General features: G+C 35.8%; 5 protein-coding genes across 5 annotated transcripts in view; 3 read left to right on the top strand and 2 right to left on the bottom strand.

The window, feature by feature from the left end:
- LOC107679277 (tripartite motif-containing protein 72-like) overlaps nucleotides 1-9,828 on the bottom strand; it is an 11,586-nt gene extending 1,758 nt beyond the window's left edge. Inside the window, exons 1-6 of the mRNA XM_016474793.1 lie at nucleotides 9,643-9,828; nucleotides 9,397-9,492; nucleotides 9,021-9,236; nucleotides 8,801-8,939; nucleotides 8,678-8,713; nucleotides 7,999-8,073 (exon numbers count right to left, since the gene is read on the bottom strand). Coding sequence (XP_016330279.1) covers nucleotides 7,999-8,073; nucleotides 8,678-8,713; nucleotides 8,801-8,939; nucleotides 9,021-9,236; nucleotides 9,397-9,492; nucleotides 9,643-9,828 — 748 coding nt within the window. The remainder of the gene's footprint in view (nucleotides 1-7,998; nucleotides 8,074-8,677; nucleotides 8,714-8,800; nucleotides 8,940-9,020; nucleotides 9,237-9,396; nucleotides 9,493-9,642) is intronic.
- Nucleotides 1,662-2,584, top strand: LOC107679278 (ubiquitin-like). The gene is made up of 2 exons (XM_016474795.1): nucleotides 1,662-1,862; nucleotides 2,252-2,584. Exons 1-2 carry the CDS (start codon nucleotides 1,718-1,720, stop codon nucleotides 2,389-2,391), a joined length of 285 nt encoding a protein of 94 aa, XP_016330281.1. The 5' UTR covers nucleotides 1,662-1,717; the 3' UTR covers nucleotides 2,392-2,584.
- On the top strand, nucleotides 3,201-6,964 carry LOC107679279 (ubiquitin carboxyl-terminal hydrolase 64E). The gene is made up of 12 exons (XM_016474796.1): nucleotides 3,201-3,316; nucleotides 3,560-3,665; nucleotides 4,051-4,158; nucleotides 4,292-4,416; nucleotides 4,703-4,773; nucleotides 4,931-5,056; nucleotides 5,195-5,290; nucleotides 5,445-5,573; nucleotides 5,669-5,803; nucleotides 5,904-5,926; nucleotides 6,024-6,058; nucleotides 6,180-6,964. The coding sequence occupies exons 2-12, from the start codon at nucleotides 3,610-3,612 to the stop codon at nucleotides 6,824-6,826; spliced, it is 1,551 nt and encodes a 516-aa protein (XP_016330282.1). The 5' UTR covers nucleotides 3,201-3,316; nucleotides 3,560-3,609; the 3' UTR covers nucleotides 6,827-6,964.
- Nucleotides 9,829-12,769: 2,941 nt separating the features above from the next.
- LOC107679276 (caspase-1-like) lies at nucleotides 12,770-16,538 on the bottom strand. Its single transcript, XM_016474792.1, is given in 12 exon segments — nucleotides 12,770-13,230; nucleotides 13,499-13,608; nucleotides 14,154-14,255; nucleotides 14,463-14,583; nucleotides 14,585-14,707; nucleotides 14,786-14,962; nucleotides 15,170-15,241; nucleotides 15,336-15,515; nucleotides 15,602-15,775; nucleotides 15,861-15,931; nucleotides 16,066-16,140; nucleotides 16,355-16,538. Coding segments are annotated over 12 exon segments (1,368 nt in total). The 5' UTR covers nucleotides 16,422-16,538; the 3' UTR covers nucleotides 12,770-13,134.
- A 44-nt stretch (nucleotides 16,539-16,582) lies between these two features.
- The window catches only part of LOC107679275 (mitochondrial inner membrane protein OXA1L-like), a 10,883-nt gene continuing 10,409 nt past the window's right edge, over nucleotides 16,583-17,056 (top strand). Inside the window, exon 1 of the mRNA XM_016474791.1 lies at nucleotides 16,583-16,729. Within this exon, the coding sequence (XP_016330277.1) occupies nucleotides 16,619-16,729 (111 nt within the window). The 5' untranslated portion in view covers nucleotides 16,583-16,618. The remainder of the gene's footprint in view (nucleotides 16,730-17,056) is intronic.

Consider the following 17,056-nt stretch of genomic DNA (forward strand, 5'->3'; position numbering starts at 1 on the left):
TATGTGGGGGCGTGTTAGAACGAGCCGTTTTAGGGGGGTGTGGCAGAGTCTTAACTTTGATAAAGAATATCTCTTTGGTTTTGAGACTTTAGTCTTTGCAACTTCAGGGATCTTATCTATGCACAATCAGCTTGTAACACTCCAAAGAGAAAGGAAAACTTGAAATCGCATCATATGACCCCTTTAAAATCATGCAGATACCCGGTTATTTTATGGTAGGCTACCATATGGAATAACTTTTTTTTTTCTTCTTTTTTTGAATAAGCCCCTTTTAACTGTCCTCTTATGTTGTTTTGAGAATGTTCTGTAGGCCACTAATAAAAAAATAAGGTCTCTGCACATTTGTTTGTTGCAAATTTACAGACAATGCAACTGAGATGTTTACATTGGCTTGTTGCTAATATTGCTGTCAACTGACAACAAAGTTTCCTTTCTGAATTAGCTTAGCTGCACATAAAATAAAATCTTTAAAAACAAATTACATTAATTATACTTTAATTTCCTTCAATAAAAAGGAAATTGAGTAAGACGGTGTAAAAGATGTGTGGACGTGGATTAGTAATCTGGCCCCTTGGTATAAAGGAGAAAAAATGCTGGCCCTCGTCACTATCAAAGTTGCCCATCCCTGCTTGTTACACTCCAAAGAGAAAGGAAAACTTGAAATCGCATCATATGACCCCTTTAAAATCATACAGATACCCGGTTATTTTATGGTAGGCTACCATTTGGAATAACTTTTTTTCTTCTTCTTTTTTTGAATAAGCCCCTTTTAACTGTCCTCTTATGTTGTTTTGAGAATGTTCTGTAGGCCACTAATAAAAAAATAAGGTCTCTGCACATTTGTTTGTTGCAAATTTACAGACAATGCAACTGAGATGTTTACATTGGCTTGTTGCTAATATTGCTGTCAACTGACAACAAAGTTTCCCTTCTGAATTAGCTTAGCTGCACATAAAATAAAATCTTTAAAAACAAATTACATTAATTATACTTTAATTTCCTTCAATAAAAAGGAAATTGAGTAAGACGGTGTAAAAGATGTGTGGACGTGGATTAGTAATCTGGCCCCTTGGTATAAAGGAGAAAAATCACTGTAAATTTCATCTAACGTGAGTTGACATGAGTGTATTTTATAGTTGTAGGCAATACATACTTATGTCATCCTGGCGCGTTACAAACTTCAGTGTTTTGTCTTTGGGGTCGTAGCGTTTTTCTTCCCGCTGTTGTTCCGTCATTGTTGCTCCAGCAGTCGGTTTAGAAATGAAATGAAACCTAGTAGGTTTTATGGTGACAGTGTTTTGTTCTCTTTCCAGTTTGTCACGTGGCTTCTCGGCTGACTGGTTGAGATTAGATGCCTGTCACGTCAAGTTATAGCCTAATAAACAATGAGTAATTTACCGGTGTGTTTCCTCATTTCCAAAGGCAGGCATATGATCCAATATGTAAATGTATTCTGTATGTAGGCTACATACAGAATAAATTAATGATAGACTAATTCTGAACGACAAAAGTAGATAGTGTGGTTTATTACTGTTATTATTAGGCTATTATTATTATTATTTAAAGAGCAAAGATGTAGGCGAAATATGGCCCTATATAGCCTATATTTTTATCAAATGGGACGTCAACACCTCGCAAGCATATGAACAGAAAGTGAAACGTCCACGGTTCATACGGAGTTTTGCAGTAGCCTAACTTGTTTAGGTGCTCTCCTAAAATGGGAAAGATTTACCAGATCATGGTGGTTGGAATAAAGGGGGAGAAGAAAACTGTTGATGTTGCGACATCAGAGGAAGATTTCAACAAAATGACTATTTTGGGATTCAAAAAGAAAGTTGCGGAAAAATTGCCCGGACAAGCAGGTGAGATCAAATGCTGAAAATATAAAACCATAGGCCGTTAACCCATTTAATTATAGTCACACACAAAAAAAAAAACACAGAGTAGGCTATGTGCTTGTTATAGCTGTTTTATTTCTGGTCACATTTGTAAGCAGTACAGTGGTGAATTACACATCGTTAAAAATAGACGAGTTGCAAACAATAAAGTAATAGGCTAGTAAAGGGCTAATTTTAAGCATCTGTGGAGAAAATAAAATGTTTTTTTTTACTTTTCATTTTTCTAACAATTTGAAATCTACAGCCTCATACACTTGTTCAAAATAGGATAAATGTGCACTGACATGTTTACACGTATAATGATTGTTTGAGTTTTTTTCAGATGTTTTAACCTTCCTTATATCTTCCCACAGGGGATGATCCATCGTCCCTGAGGCTGCTGTACACAGATAAACAACTAGAAGACAATGACACGTTTTTAGACCACCAAATTAAGGATCGCTCCACTCTCTTCATGGTCTTACGTCTACCCGGAGGTTTCCAAACATGCTAAGAATTTGAGTCCCTGCCGGAATCAAGTCCACGCACCTAAGGATCTCGTCGACAAGACAACATTTTAAACACAGACACTTCTACATTTATTGACTAGTGAATCAATGTGTTGCTAGCTATTGTATTAGGATATTATGAGTGTGTGGACTGTGGGCTACACTCTCAGGAAAAAAAAGGTAGGCCTACAGTTGTCACTCGGGCGGTACCTTTTCAAAACGTACACTTTTGTACCTTTTAGGTACTAATATGTACACTTTAGGTACTAATATGTACCTTTAAGGTACCAATATGGACTGTTTAGATACAAAGGTGTGCCTTTTGAAAAGGTACCGCCACACACTGCAAAAAATGGGATATCTTACTTAGTATTTTTGTCTTGTTTCTAGTCATTTAAAAAAGGTACCGCCCCAGTGACAACTTTTGTACCTTTTTTTTCTGAGAGTGTATTGTAAATGGGGTCACTGTCTGTCACTTCACATCGGGGATAATCATAGCACTCTGAATCCCTTCTCAGGAATTGTATCGATAAATAGGCTAGTCTTGGATTTTAAGAATTATGACTTATGATTGTTAGGCTACTTCTTTGACAGATGTTCCTTATTTTATTACTGAAGTACAATTAATAAATGAATATGAACTGTTTATGAATGCTTTCCTAATAAAATGTGAAATAGCCTAGGCTACAAGTAAAATTATCAATTTTAAATGATGTTCTTTGCATTTAAGTTCTGTCCACTTAGCAGTTTCCGTCGCGATTTCAACACGCGAATTCGAAAGTAAAACTATAACTTTTCAGTTGCCTGGCGAAGTTGGACGTGTTAATATATTAGTTTGAAACCGAGGTAATTAATAGGCAATAGACTGCTTTGTCCTCTACGAATTTCCTCCGTGTAGCCTACCAGAAGAAAGGACGACTTTCAGCTGAGGTAAATTCTGATGCAAAATATTCTATGCATATTCGAATATTAGCCTTTTAATTAAAATGTAAGGAATTCAGGCTAATTCACTATTAGTTTTTTTTTTTCTTTGTGATAAATATACTCGCTGATTGTTGGACCCCTCAGCTTAATTGAATTTATTATGAATTATGCATTTAAATTAGTCTCAGAATGTGTTTATTCATACACATATAAACCAAAAGACAAGTGCAAAACCGGTTTGCCTTACAGACACGTTTACAAAAGCCTCCTATACAAATCAGCTGTCTGCTCCTTACAGCATGAAGAATCCAGGAACTCTCACAGCCGAGAAACGTAGGCCTAAATCTCCCAACAGGTGGGTTGACTTCTTAAAGCATAACCACAGCCTAGATAATCATTATGTTCAAAGTAACTGTCGAAAGATCAAGGCTACACTCTAAAAATGCTGGGTTGTTTCAACCCAGCGTTGGGTCAAATATGGACTAACCCAACTTTTGGGTTAAAAATTGTATGTAAAAATTTAACCCAACGGTTGGGTTAGTCCATATTTGACCCAAAGTTGGGTTGAAACAACCCAGTATTTTTTAGAGTGTACTTTCTGCTTATTATGTGGTCTGCTTATTAGGCTGTCTGTTGATATGTGAAATACCTTGCCTATATATTTGAAGACACTTTGAGGAATGTCGAGCGCATGCATTGGACTAATGGACTTAGGCTACGTGTGTTACTTCTGTATTCAGGAACGAAGTCCAATATAACGGCCTGAAAAATCAAGGTGCCACCTGCTACTTAAATGCAGTATTGCAATGTCTATTCATGACCCCAAAATTCAGAGAAGCAGTGGTGAGGTAAAACTAATGAATAAATAACCTTAAAACGTTTTTATGACTATTGTTATTAAGACTAATGCTACAATTCCTTACTGCCATTCAACTTTTTCTTGACTACCTTTTTATTTGTCATTTTCCCTGATTATTTTAGTTATGAAGCCCCTGGAGATTGTGGTGAGGAAAATCTCTTGCTACAACTTAAGAAGCTGTTTGAACAGCTGTCAGAAAAAGCAGCCACAACTGAAGGAATAACCAAGAGTCTTGGAGTAAGAAATGGTGGGTTCATTTAATTTTCAAGTCAACACTGTTGGCCCGTGTTAAATAACAAATATTGATACTGAAATTAGCCAAAATTTGAATAACAGTTTCATTTAACAGAATAGGTTAAGGTTCATGAGTAAAACCTTTTTTTTTTTAATTTCCACAAAATTGCATTTGTTTGATGAAATGATTTACATACATTTTAGAAGACTGTTTTCATATATATATATATATATATATATATGTGTGTGTGTGTGTGTGTGTGTGTGTGTACATTTATTTATTTATTTTAATCTTCAAGTTTTTGAGCAACAAGATGCAGTGGAGTATTATCGGAAGATTTTGAAAGCAATGGGGACACATGCCTCTAAGGTATTAATTGTGTTTTGATTTGAGTGAGATTAAACAACTGACTGTAAATAATTCTCTGTTATTATCATTGATGGCTTACGAATGCACAATAACATTAAGAAGTAGCCTATGTATCAAAACTGACTCGCACACCAACAGCACAGTCCATTTGTTCCAGGTCTTTGAAGGGAAAATGAGCAACATAACAAAATGCTGTAAATGTAGCAAGGAAACCAAAGAAACCAACACCTTCATCTCAATACTTCTTTCTATTGATGTTGGAAATGATGAGACATATGATGTGGTAGGAAGACTATTCCCATCATATGCAAAACAAAGTTTATGTTAGCCAAGTTTTTTGTTCTTGGAGACTGGGCATTGCTTACTGTAGCATCCCTCTAAAACTGCATGGTGTATTTTTTTTTTCATGGTGAACCTATAGGAAAATGGTCTGAAAACCTTCTTTAAACATTCAAAACTTGAAGAGGATGACTGGATGTATTGTGATAAATGTGACCAAAAAACAGAAACAGAAACTGTGAGTAAATGAAAATGTGAGATTTTCAACATCCATCATCACCTATACAGATGATCGATCTATGAACCTATCAAAAAAGGGAAGTATATATGAGTTTGCAACATGTGCTTAACATGTGCTTTTTCTTTTTTCCTTGCAATTTTCCAACTTGCAGTGGAGTGAAATAGATAAATATCCCACTGTTTTAACTCTGCATCTGAAGAGGTTTGACTTTGATTACATACGGATGAGATACAAGAAGAATGAATGTTGTCTGGATGTACCTCCAAGTCTACACAATGGGGTATCATTAATCAATTATCATACCAAAGGAAAATTGCTATTTAAAATCAATATAAAATAGTCTAAACATTTAAAAACCCTTATCTTTCTCTGCAGGATAATAGGTCTAAATATGATCTTTATGCTGTTATCAGCCATAAGGGTGGATACACTGGTGGACACTACGATGCAATCATCAGATCTTATGAAAATGGAATATGGTACCGTTTTGATGACTACACCGTAACACAGGTACATTTGTTTGTTTGATTAGCATTATTGCATATAGCAAATTTATATGACTCAAACTGTACATTTTATTTTTTTATATTATAATATACATTTTTTACAGACTTCAGAAGCATCACTGAAAAAGTGAGTGTTGTTCTCTCTCTCTCGTGTGAAGAATGTGAAGCAGTTGTTTCTTGGAAGTAGTATTTAGTCAAAAAGTATTTTCTTTTTTCTTTGACAGCTCACACCTACCATACATGCTGATGTACAGAAAAGGTAAAGGTGAAATACACTAACTCCAACCTTTTCAACATGTTGCTATTTCAGAGACAAAAAAAGGCTCTAAAAATACACTTTAAAATGTGTTTAGTTTATGTTTATGTGTTGTTCAAAACAGCAGTGTTGAGCCCTGGCAGCGTTCCACATCCGATGAGGATCCTTCTAATAGGGCCTTCCAGAGCTGGGAAAAGTGCAGTAGGCAACATCATCCTTGGTGGAAATTACTTTACTTCTGAAAGTGGATCGGAGACTGTGACCAAAGAATCCATGGCAAAGACAGTGGAAAAGATCACTGTAGTGGACACTCCAAATCTCTTTTCCCTCGATGAACTGAGCTGGAGCCATGAAATGGAAAGATGCATTGAGTTATGTGACCCTGGCCCCAATGTGATTCTCTGGGTCACACCAATATGTAAATTTAGTGAACAACAACAAGGTCTTTTCCATGCCTTCAGAAAACGACTAGATTCAGGAACAACAAAACATATGATGATTATCTTCACAAATGGCAGAGAGCTTAAAAAACTTGGGCAAACCATTAGCACATTTATTTCCAAAGGCAGCAAACTTTGTAAAGTGGTCAGCAGCTGTCAGAACAGGTACCATGTCATTGACATCACTAATGGCCACAATAACACCCCAGAACTGCTTGAAAATCTCAGCAAGATAGTGACATCAGAGTATACTGCAATTTCAAAAAGACAATTAAAGCGTTGTACTAGAAGGAAAAAGTTCGTAAGAAGACAGAAATCCATGAAACATTGAAGATGTTAAAAAAGAGATCAAACGTCTTGAGTCTTGCAGACAAAATAACTGATAAGAAACTGAGTGCACATAAGAGAAGATGAAATCTTCTGGAAGGTGCTGAATCACTGAATATATTGAATTTCCTTTTGATTTCCTTTGAATTTTCTTATGTTATCAAATTTTTAGTTTTCACTTACATATTTTTGAAATGATTTGAGTTAGTAAAGCTTGTTATTTTCCATGCTATTTTTTGTACATAATTAAAAAAAATTTTGATAGACAAATTAAGTTCTTGAAGAATGCTGATATTAAAATGAACATCACAATTCAATAAAGCACTTTCTGAAAATTGAAAAAAAACCTGCAATTGAAAATAAACAACATAAATGAAACTAAATTAATCTAATGCTTTAACCACATATTTATTTGTTTTAAATCGGTAATCTTACACTGTTATACACACATTTATAATCATTTTTATCCTTATCTGCTTCCAACAAATACATTCAAATTCAAACAATGTAACAGACACTACTGTACTACTGTAGACACTAATGAACTGATTCTTTTGATTAATTATCATTAATTGTTAAATTTAGAGAAGAAATCAAGTATGGTCATATTTGCAATTAACATCATATAGGTTCGAGAGGGTTAAGACTATACAAAGACTTTTGTATAACAATTGATTTTACAGTAATAGTTCCTTTAAAAGTTGATTTATTCGACTGAGTCAACAGGTGTAATGATCAGAGGATGTGAGTTCTGCCCTTTCTTACATTCTCCAGGACTGAAATATGGATAGAGATTTTCAGGAAAAGACTGCCCAGTGAAAGAATAGATATGATACCTGGCTTCAACATCATAAAACGAGATCAAACCCCCCTCAAAATCCACAAATACTCCCACTTTCACTGGCTTCTCTTTCAAGGTGAGAGGGACAGGGGTGCGATCATTCGCTGCATACTCATCCCTGTTCCTCAGCCATATAGTCCAATATCCATTCTCAGGGTTAAGCCCAATATCTCCTTTTCTGTCTACGGATTCTTTTGCCACACCTAAATCCCACTCCATCCCACTGACTTGAACCTCATAGTAAAATTTCTGTGAGGAAAACCCTTCCTTTCCTAAGACACATGAGCAATAATTAAACCTTTTTGGGGTGTCAGGAATCTTCTGTGACTTGACTGTATTCCAGACCTTTTTCCCATCGTCGGACAACATGAGTTCAGGATGAGCTGTGTCAGGGTCAAGTGTCACATCCACTGAAAAATTATATAAAAGTTAATGTAAACTTTCAGTATTTCCAAGTCAGTATTTCACTTTTATTCGAGAAAACTTTATTTGGTGCTACATTACAACAAATCAGTATAATGGATTATTTTCTTTTCTGATAGTAAAGTTTAAGGCCCCATATAATTCAAGCAAAATCAAAGAACGAACTGGTGTGATGTCGTCAGGCCAAAACCAAGTTAATTTGGCATTCGTTTCAGGAGTTCAAAACAGCCTGCAAATTCTGCAAGAGTGGAATTCTTCTTCAGTTCATTTCTTCTGTTTTGTCCGTAATCACACTATAGAGCTGCTTTGTAGTAGAAACTGAAGTTGTAATTCTAATGGAAAGTGACACTGACAGAGTCTATTGTATAAAATGCTAGGCTATAAATAAATGTGACGTTCACTGGAGTTTTGAATTATAGAGCTGGTGCAAACATATGCATGTCATTATAATCAGAATCTTTCTTAACTGCTGTTTCTCCATGTATTTCAAATGTCTTTTTACCCTTAAGCAAAAAGTTTAGTAACAGTAACCGTTTAACTGTTAATTTTTTATGTACTAAATGTAACTTTTAGTAGTCAGATTTTCCATACCTGCATAATGTTGTATACTCCGCAGCTCTCTGCCAACTACAACAAGAATGAAAAAATGTGTTTCTGTCTGATTAAAGAGTGTATGGTGGTGTAAATATGATTGGTTACATGGTGAACGTTTACCAGTTTCTCTCATTTTCTCATCCAGCACACTCTGAAGATGTGATATGGTCTTCCTCAGAATACCTCCAGGTTCAAGAGCGCTGATGCTGATGTTTTTTGAGCTGTTGGTATATATGGGGTTGCGCAAGAGGCTAATAATCTACAACAGAGGGGAAAAGGTCCTTAAGCCAAGTGTACAAGTGGCATTGTTTCTTACCATAGTTTGGTGAGAAAGACTGACTTGTGTCAAATTCATTGGATGTGAGAGTTGCTCCAGTTCAGTTTGTCTTCTCTTTAGCTCCACGATCTCTTCATCTAGCTCTCTGATGAGCTCTTTTCCTCGTCTCTCAGTTTCTTTATGCTTTTCCTCTGTGAGCTCAAGTAGCTCCGCATTGCTTCTGTCAAAGACATCCTTAAAAAACTTGATGTTCTCTTCAATCTCCTTCTCTTTGGATTGCTGTTGTGAGTTTTAAGAAGAAAATGTAATTAACTGGAAAATCATCACAACATTGTCAAAGCACGATACAAAATAAAACTAAATGATCAAGCACTATAAAAGCCCTGCATAATTATTTCTTCAGAAATAAAATTCTATTAATAAAATCAATGCCACTTACTTTGTTAAACCTTGCAGAATGTTTAATTTCTTTAATCTTCCGCAACTTCTCCTGAATTTTCTGCTGCACTGCAATCTTTTTATTCATCAGCAATTTCTGTGGAAATAAAGAAATGTACAGTAGGCTGTAGTATAGCATCAGCATACAAGCGTTGTTAATGTTTATAATGTTGGAAAGTATTCAGTATATTTTCATAGTTGCTATTAGTGACTAGATTAATGACTTAAGTATGTTAGATATAATTACCAAACTCTCCGTCTCCAGAGGAACAGTGTTATGATTCCTGTGGTCACTCTCGATGCAGAATTGACAGATAGCTGTCTGATCATCTTTACAGTAAAGATCCAGAGGTCTTTCATGGTTCTTGCAAATGTATTCCTCAAGATTCTTCACAGGGTTAATTAGTTTGTGTTTAATGAGTTTTTCTGCCATTTTATGGGGCTCCAAGTGAGACTCGCAGAAAGAGGTTCCACAGTGTAAGCATGACTTAATAGCAGTCCGCATTTTCTTCTTTGGGCAACTATCACAGGACACTTCAGCCTTCTCCTGGATTCTTTTCCTTTTGATGCCTTCTGCTAATTCTTTAATGGTTCTGTTTATGTTAAAATCTTGTTTTGAGTCTAATGCCTTCCCACACAGTGGGCACCTTGTGCAGGGACTGCAGTCTCTATGGCTTCTGATGCAGACCATACAGAAGTTGTGCCCACAAGAAGTGGTTACAGGGTCAGTGAACACGTCCAGACATATGGAACATGTGAGGCTTTTTTCCGACACAACGCTGGAGGAAGCCATGACTTTACAGCTAAAATCATACACAAATACAGTAAATGAATTTAGCAGACAACTAGAAATAGTGTAATAAAAACATATTCAACAAATATTTGCTTGAACACTTCACAAGTTACAAACTTTCCATGAGCTCCAGAATTTCAAAACTGTACACCTATGTAAAAACTATAAAGAACAGACAAATGCTACAGTAAATATGTATATTAAATATTCAAAAAATATCTTAAATAGATTAGTATATTAACATTACATTATTTAATGACATTCATAGCAACTGTGAAATATATAGCCACCAAAATGTCATCCTATGGCTATAATGTTGTTGTTTTTTTATGGTTAAAAAACTAACAACCATTTTTGGTTTTCCCATAAATTTAACAAAACAATTTCACAGTGTATTGAGTCTCACTGGTAAATATTTAAGATCGTTTTAGACAACTAATTATTTATTTATTAATAGTGGTAAAGATGTGTCTGATGAATTCTACCTCTTGATGGCGAGTCTTTGGGTGTGTATCGCTTTATCCAATAGTCAAACCTGATTTTCAGGTTTGTAGCATATACACAAATCAGGAATCAAAGCCTATGTAACATATTTCTCACTTTTCTATTCACCACAATTAAAATGCATAAAGGTCCACATTCAAGACAGCTTTGTGTAGGCTAAATAGTTCGTAAAACCGTTACTAAATTGTCTTCACAATTCAGTAACGAGTCAATTCACCTCCAAGTAAAACTTTTCCATGACTAATCTATGGGATCAGAATCAAGTCTAATCAGATGAATCATGTTCTATACTTCTATACTTACCCTTTAGTGATTGACTCGGTCGCTTAATAGTAAATCGTCATCCAAAGAAAGAAGACATCAAAGGCTGGATGACATTCAATCTATCACAGCACGACTGGAAACGTGGACGAACAAGACTGGAAACTAGGAACGAATTCTAGGCGAGCGCAGCCAATGAAACTGCTGGCATTTGCATGTATTTGCATTTGAAGCCTCTAAGCCTCTAAATCAGGGGTGTCAAACTCAATTCCTGGAGGGCCAGAGCCCTGCAGAGCTTAGATTCAACCCTAATTAAACACACCTGAGCCAACTAATCAAGTCCTTTAGGCTTATTTGACAACTATGTGATGTGTGTTGGAGCAGGCAGACTTATTTGAAAACGACATGGTTTCTGTGTTGGAGCAGGGTTGGAACAAAACTCTGCAGGGCTCCGGCTCTCCAGGAATTGAGTTTGACACCCCTGGTCTAAATGAAATTATCGTATGATTTAGACCTAAAATATTTCATATGTCTTAGACCTCATTTATTTACTAATTCAACCTTGTAGTAGGCCAATTTCTCACAACTTATCAAGGATGACAATGAGAGGTGCATTTAGTGCCACAGAGAAGTCCAGATTATAGAGGCATTTCACCAAAGCCCGTATAGACAGATTTCCAAAACAGCTTTCCTTATTACACATTGTATTTCTTGAACTCAAAGGAAAAATGCTTATTACCACGGCAACAACACCTGCACATAGAATATAACAAACAACATTGAGAAATCCTATGAGTAAAATAATGAGTCACTGCAGATTCTAAATAAATAATTAGTTAAATGCTTAAGCAGCTACATCATTATTTTCGTGGAACAGGAACTGAATGTCAGCTGTTGCATTAGCTACTAATTCCAACATGTTACTCACTTCAAAGTGAATCATTAAGAACAGACCCCAAAAATGATTCTTTCGTAAATCGGAAAAACACTGTGGTATTTTTCCTCTTAGAGAAGAACTCTTTTATTGTTGTGGAGACACAACACCTTTAATTTTGTCAGACAAAAAGCTCTAAACTTTGTTATTTCTTTTTCTTTTTTTTACACAACAAATGGTTATGTATTCTGTCTTATTGTTTTAAGTTAGTCTCCCTCAGGGGGAGAAATTTATGGTTTTGGTTGTGGACATATTATTCCACATGTCTACTGTGAATATTCTATACCGTATTTTGTCATAGCAATAATTCACAAATAAATCATATGTCTGTCTAGCTAATATCCAAGTCCATCCACTTTATTTTATGTATCATTTCATAAAAATGTATTACAAAAGATCATTAAACCAGCAAATGTTAAGTGAGCTGAGACAAACCCTTTCATGTGCATCTAATGGTATATTTGAGAAAAACTGTTTATTTATTAACTAAAGTGTAGCATATCTATGCCTCAAAGCCTCATTCCATCTGTGTAAATTCAAAGACAGATAACACACAGCCTCCCAGGTTTACTGCAACAAATGTATCTTTCAGGGATTACAGTGTAGCTGGTTTCTGTTTCATAATACAGGAAATCCAACTTTACAGCTGAGTGGTTACAAGAAATGATATCTGCAATCTAGATCAGCAGATCTAGCAAACCAACAGGTCAACATAAATTATGTAATTTGTCATGTAAACTTTTCAGAATTAATTTATAATGAGAAGAAACTGAACAAAGCAGTAAATAAAATGAATAAAAGTTTAATACAGTATGTTGAAGTTAAATACAGTATGTTCAAACAGTACATCCAGTTGCTTACTTTCTTGATTTTCCTGATGGTCATAATATTTCAAATCTGTTGTCCTCTGTTTTCAAATAAATCGTAGGAAAATAGTACAGTTTTAACATGGAGAAATGTTCTTAAGTGTACATTTATAGAGCTAGTTAATATAATTTTATCAGTCCTTCAATCAATTATTTTTAACATTATTTGTAAAGTATTCTGGATTAGTGGGGGGTGCTCAAGTCAAGTTTCAAGATGACAACAAGCTAAATCTGTTTACTTTCATAATCAAGGATTATACGAACACACAAACTCATTAAAATGTCAATACATTCTTGTTTTCTTCAAATATGAACTCCTGAGACGACAATAAAAAGATGCATAAATCATGTTTCTAAAATAAGGATGTCAGAAGTTGTGTCTTACAGCCCAGGGAAGAGGTAGAATCTCTTAGATAATGTTGTTCTTTCTTTGCATGGCATTTGATCTGGATGTGTCATCTTAAACTTCTCAAGGACCTGTTTCAAAAATAAAAATAAATATTACAACATAACCAACCACACATAACCTCAAATGTTCAACTAAAAAAAAAAAAAAACCTTTCTTTATTCTAGACCTCTTGGTATTTGGTATTTGGCTGGTTAGTTATTGTTACTGACATGCAATATCACTGACAAGAAATAACAAGGAAGTATACATCAACCATTCAATCAACCATCAAAAAGCCACATATCGGCATTGATGTCTACAGATTGATGTCTGTCTTGCTAAAGAATGTGACTTTGCCTTTCTGAAGAGTTCCTCGATGTCGTCCTGGTGGGCATGCTGATTAAATATTTCCACAATGTCTTGGATGAAATGTGAGCCATTCCCTTTGTTTCTGTAGGATACAGTATCTGTATAGAGAATACAAATTAGGACATACATTGTTTGACAGAACACCATCACTTAGATGCAAATCAAACAGCACGTAGTTGTAACACATTTTTAAAACAATACAGTATATCCAGTAGTCAGCATTAAAGTGACAGTTTACCCAGAAATGAAAATCCTGTCATCATTTACACACCCTCGTGTTATTCCAAACCTGTATGATTTTTTTTTTCTACTGCTGAACACAAAAGAAGAAAAATGTGGGTAACCAAACAGTTTCTGGTTCCCATTGACTTCAATATTTTTTCCCCATACTATGGAAGCTAATGGGAAACATCAACTGTTCAGTTCTGTTCAATTCTCCAATTATTATTTTCTGTTTAGTAGAAGAATGAAACTCAAACAGATTTGGAACTTGAGGGTGAGTAAATGATGACGGAATTTTTATATTTGGGTCAACTATCCCATGTATGTCCCATGTACTGTATGTTACTCCAAGAAATAATTTTTTGTGTTTTTCATGTAATATTATAGTAAATGGAGCGGAATAATGTAAGGAAATATTTACCTGGAGTACAGGATCTCAGGCAGCAGAAGTCTTTTTCACGGTGCTCTTTTCCTCTGTTGCGTCTTGACACAGCGTCCTGGACATCCACACTGCCTTCTTTATCTGTAACATTAGGGCAAAATTTGCCAAAGCATGTTGCTAGACATGGATGAGGCTCTAACCCAGGGGTAGGCAAGTTCGGTCCTAGAGAGCCGCAGTCCTGCAGAGTTCAGCTCCAACCCTAACTCTAACCAATCAAATATGGCAACATTTTAAATAGTAGAGTTTAACAACCTTTTTCTTTTTCTAAAATAGCATTTTGTAACTCACCACCCCTACACGCCTGGATAAGTATGATTTTTGGCTTGTCCCGCAATCCAGCACAGTTCGGAGTGTTCCAGCAATTAAAAATGTCATCTGTTGGAAAAATGTCCTCTTCATCTTCGTTGTCGATAAGAGTCAAAAACCCCACAGATTCCACTGGCATCTCCATGGGACATCAACACCATAAAGCAGCTGTCCGATTCAGTGTGTTCCTCTCGCTGGGCGAAGTCTCGTATGGCAGCAAGCATACCCTGAACATCAGACCATCAAGATCAAAAAAAAAAAAAGTTGGCTACTTTGGCTTAAACACTTAATACACTTGAATGCACCTGTGCACTGAGGTCCCTGAGTGTGATCACAGTGTAACCCAGGCCTTTAAGCAGCACTTCCATACTCAGTTCATCCTTGTCTGCTCCAGTCCTGTCATCTAAGCTTTTAAATTCTACATTGTTGATAAGCAGTGCCAAACGTTTTCTGTCATGGGATTTGTCTTTTACCGGGTATATCTTGACAGAGAAGAAAAAAAAGTATTAACAAACATATTTATTTTATTAATTTGCACATAATATTCAAACACAAAGCAAGACACAATAAAAAACAACAGCATTTCTCTCATCATTAGGACAATTACCACAACAATGTGTTTTAATTATAAAAAATATTGATTTATATTAGCCATTTTCAATTATTGTGAAATGTACAACATAACTTACATTATCTCCCTTGTCTCTAAGCATTTTCATTTTAAACTCAGGTTTGCATGGTATAAGAGGATCTGAAGTTCTCTGTTCGGATGCAACAAAATCATAATATGCTGTCAGAAAAGATCATATGTTTCAAAAAACATTTATTTGGTCAATTCAGTTAGATTTTATTTACCACTCTCTGTCCACAGCCATTATTGTCACACCGCACAGAATTATTGGCCGGCCCTTTCCATTCCCTGCAGCAGTTCCAGCAGAAGTAGTAAGTCCGTTTCAGGTTGTCCGTGCAGATAGTGCAGTGTACACACAGGTTGCCTCGATCTCGTCTTTCCACATGAGACTGACATCCTGGACACTGCAGCAATGACAAGCAGAGGTATTTTGGAGTGTCTTGTAAGAAGCCATATGCATGCAAACAGCAGACAAAATGAATGATCTTACAGCTTTAAAGTCAAACAGCCTTCTAGCAACAAGAGCAGCGAGGTTCTCCTCTAAGAATTCCCGTTGTTCGTCTGTCAGTGGTATCAGCTGACAGAGGCCCTGATAAGAGAGCTTCAGACCGCAGGATTTCCCCTGAACCTCATTAAAACGAGGGCAGGAACATTCAGTCTTTTTCTAGAAGACAAGAACCAGCTGAACATAGAATTGTAGCATAGGCATCAAAGTCAGTCAATATGTAAACAGTGTAATATAGACCGACCTGTTTAAGATAACACTTGAACCAAGCAACAACATAGTCTGTCGGCATTCGATGACCACAGGGCAATGCAACTGATAACAAAGACATTTACTTAAAAACTTTATGAAGAACATACATAAACCAAATGCTGAAATCACGCTTTTCAATTTCAATTTACATTAGAATGCTGATTAATTTGATTAATGGGAATACGTGGTCAACTCACCAAAGTCCACTCTTTCATTTGATGGTCGTACTTCAGAATTACGATCTGATTTCCCAATATGTTGTTTGTGGATATCTGGATTTTAAAAACAATGATACATATTTTTATTTTGTATTTTTCGTCTAAAACGTTTGTTTGTGATGGTTTCACTTTCGGTTTTGCTCTTGTTGTTATTTTTTTATATTCCAGTACCTATTTTATTTAATCAAATAATCTTATTTTTTCGTATCATTATGTATAACACATTAGGAAAAGTCTAAATGGAAAAAAAGGAAAAAAAAGTCAATACTCAAGTGATGGAAGAGATTCGCTATCGCGGCGTCTTCTTCCAAATCCCAGTTATCCTCTTCCGTCATTTTTACGTTTAAAATTAAGTTATATCTTTTTCCTGTACTAAACTACAGATAAGACGAGATCCCCTGAAGTCCCCTAATGATGTCCTCAGTCAGCCAGCATACGCAGAAGCAAGCTTTTAATGTATGGCTTTATTTGAAAGGGGGGTGGCGCGAATGTCCCTTTGCGCTTACTGTACAGTGTGTTTGTTCAATCCAAGATGGCGGCGCTCAGGGGCAGAGTGGTCATAGAATGTCTTACAACATGCATGTTTCGACAAACAAGCACAGCGAGCATTTCCACTCTTCCTACTGTTATGATAGGGAATAAGGTGAGTGGCATGTTGATCGTTTTCAATTTGCTCCCCAAAACACGCGAAAACGTAGTACTTCACATGACATGACTTTGACAGAAGCTAAATAGCATAGCTGAGGTCTCTTAACTTCATCTTCAAAACACTTGAGTAACTCAAGTAACATTAGGTTTAATTGTAGCATAAAAACTGTTTATCTGATTGTTGATGAATGGCTATGTTGCCTGGTAGCAAGGTGTCATGATCTGGGTTGTATAGTGGGATCAATAAATACATTTCACACATTGTGCATTTTTATGTGATATATTTGTGTGTGTGTGTGTGTGTGTGTGTGTGTGTGTGTGT

This window comes from Sinocyclocheilus anshuiensis, unplaced genomic scaffold (assembly GCF_001515605.1).
Source record: "Sinocyclocheilus anshuiensis isolate Anshui unplaced genomic scaffold, SAMN03320099.WGS_v1.1 scaffold1644, whole genome shotgun sequence".
NCBI lineage: Eukaryota > Metazoa > Chordata > Actinopteri > Cypriniformes > Cyprinidae > Sinocyclocheilus > Sinocyclocheilus anshuiensis.